Source organism: Apteryx rowi, unplaced genomic scaffold (assembly GCF_003343035.1).
Source record: "Apteryx rowi isolate R43461 unplaced genomic scaffold, aptRow1 scaffold_57, whole genome shotgun sequence".
Taxonomy (NCBI): Eukaryota; Metazoa; Chordata; class Aves; order Apterygiformes; family Apterygidae; genus Apteryx; species Apteryx rowi.
Genome location: NW_020450838.1, coordinates 2,299,261 through 2,300,577, shown reverse-complemented (window position 1 = coordinate 2,300,577; position 1,317 = coordinate 2,299,261). Strand labels below are relative to the sequence as shown.

At 68.9% G+C, this 1,317-nt stretch overlaps 1 protein-coding gene across 1 annotated transcript in view; it reads right to left on the bottom strand.

The window, feature by feature from the left end:
• TFCP2L1 (transcription factor CP2 like 1) overlaps window positions 1-212 on the bottom strand; it is a 33,783-nt gene extending 33,571 nt beyond the window's left edge. Inside the window, exon 1 of the mRNA XM_026082199.1 lies at window positions 143-212. Coding sequence (XP_025937984.1) covers window positions 143-204 — 62 coding nt within the window. The 5' untranslated portion in view covers window positions 205-212. The remainder of the gene's footprint in view (window positions 1-142) is intronic.
• Window positions 213-1,317: the final 1,105 nt, after the last annotated feature.

Genomic DNA, 1,317 nt, shown 5'->3' with positions numbered 1-1,317 from the left:
GGGGGGGGGGAGGGAACGGGCCCATCGAGCCGCCCCCGCGGGGTTTCCCGCCGCCCGCACCGCCCGGGCGGCTCTCGGCGCCGCGGGGAGACGCGCGGCGGCCGCGGGCTGCGCTTTCGGGGCGGGCTGGTGCAGGACTCACCGCAGGTAGCTGCCGGTCGAGTGCTGGTTGTAATGCTCCGGCTGCGTGTGCCAAAACAGCATCTTGGGGGAGCCCGGCGGGGGGGCGGCCCCGATCCCCGCGCGCAATCCCTGGGGGCGGCTGGCGGGGGGGAAGGCAGGGGAGGGGGCCAGCCGGGCTGCCGACCCCGAGGCACGGCGGGCACCGCTGCGGCCAGCTGTAGCGGCGGCCCCGGCTGCTCCCGCCGCTTTTATGGCCCGGCCCCGGCGGCCGCGGGTTGGCTGGGCTGGGGCGCTGGAGCCGAGCCGAGCCGAGCCCTCCTCCGGGCCGCTCCTCCTCCTCCTCCGCCGCCGCCGCCGCCGCGGGGGCGCAGGTGGCAGCGGCCCGCCCCGCCACCGCCCCGCAGCCCGGCGGGACGGCACCCGCGGTGCCCGCCAGCCGGGGGGCCCCGGAGAAGCCCACCGCAGCGGAGGGAAGGGCTTCGCGGCCCCGGGCGGCCATCACCCCCGAGGGCGAGGTCGCCATCTTATCCCGCGCGCCCCGCAGCCCGCCGTCGCACCCCGGAGGGTGAGGGCGCCATCTCGCGCTCCCCGGGGCCGGCGTGCCGCCCTGGGGGGAAGGCGGCGATCCCGTGTGCCCTGGGGCAGCCGTTGCCCCCCCGAGGGCAAAGCCGCCATCTCCCATGCCCCGGAGCAGCCGTTGCCCCCCTGAGGACAAGGCCGCCATTTTGCATGTCCTGGGGCAACCGTTGCCCCCCGAGGGCAAGGCCACTATTTCACCTGCCCCCAGGCCGGGCTGCCCCCCCCCCACACACACACACACTTGGGGCAGGGGAAATCTGCCCTCCCCACAGCAAGAGATGTTGCTGCAAAATGCCTTGTCCCGGGAAAAATGTTGAATAGTGGGCACTGCGGGGGCACAGTTATCAGAGTTATCACTACTACACCTGGCATACTGGTGTCTGTCAGCAAATAGTGAACAAGGTTTGACTTAAAATAACGTGTGCACACAAAACACTAGCAGCTGGCGCTAGTAAAAGCAACAGCTAGACTTCAGTGGGTCCTGGCTTCGTTCACACAAAGCGAGAGGGGAACCTTAAAAACAGTTGGCAAGAAAAGCTCTATGAATTAGTTCTGTCCTGATATATAGTTTGTCCTCCAAATTGCAAATATTTTTAAAAGTGAGTCTCTTCACAT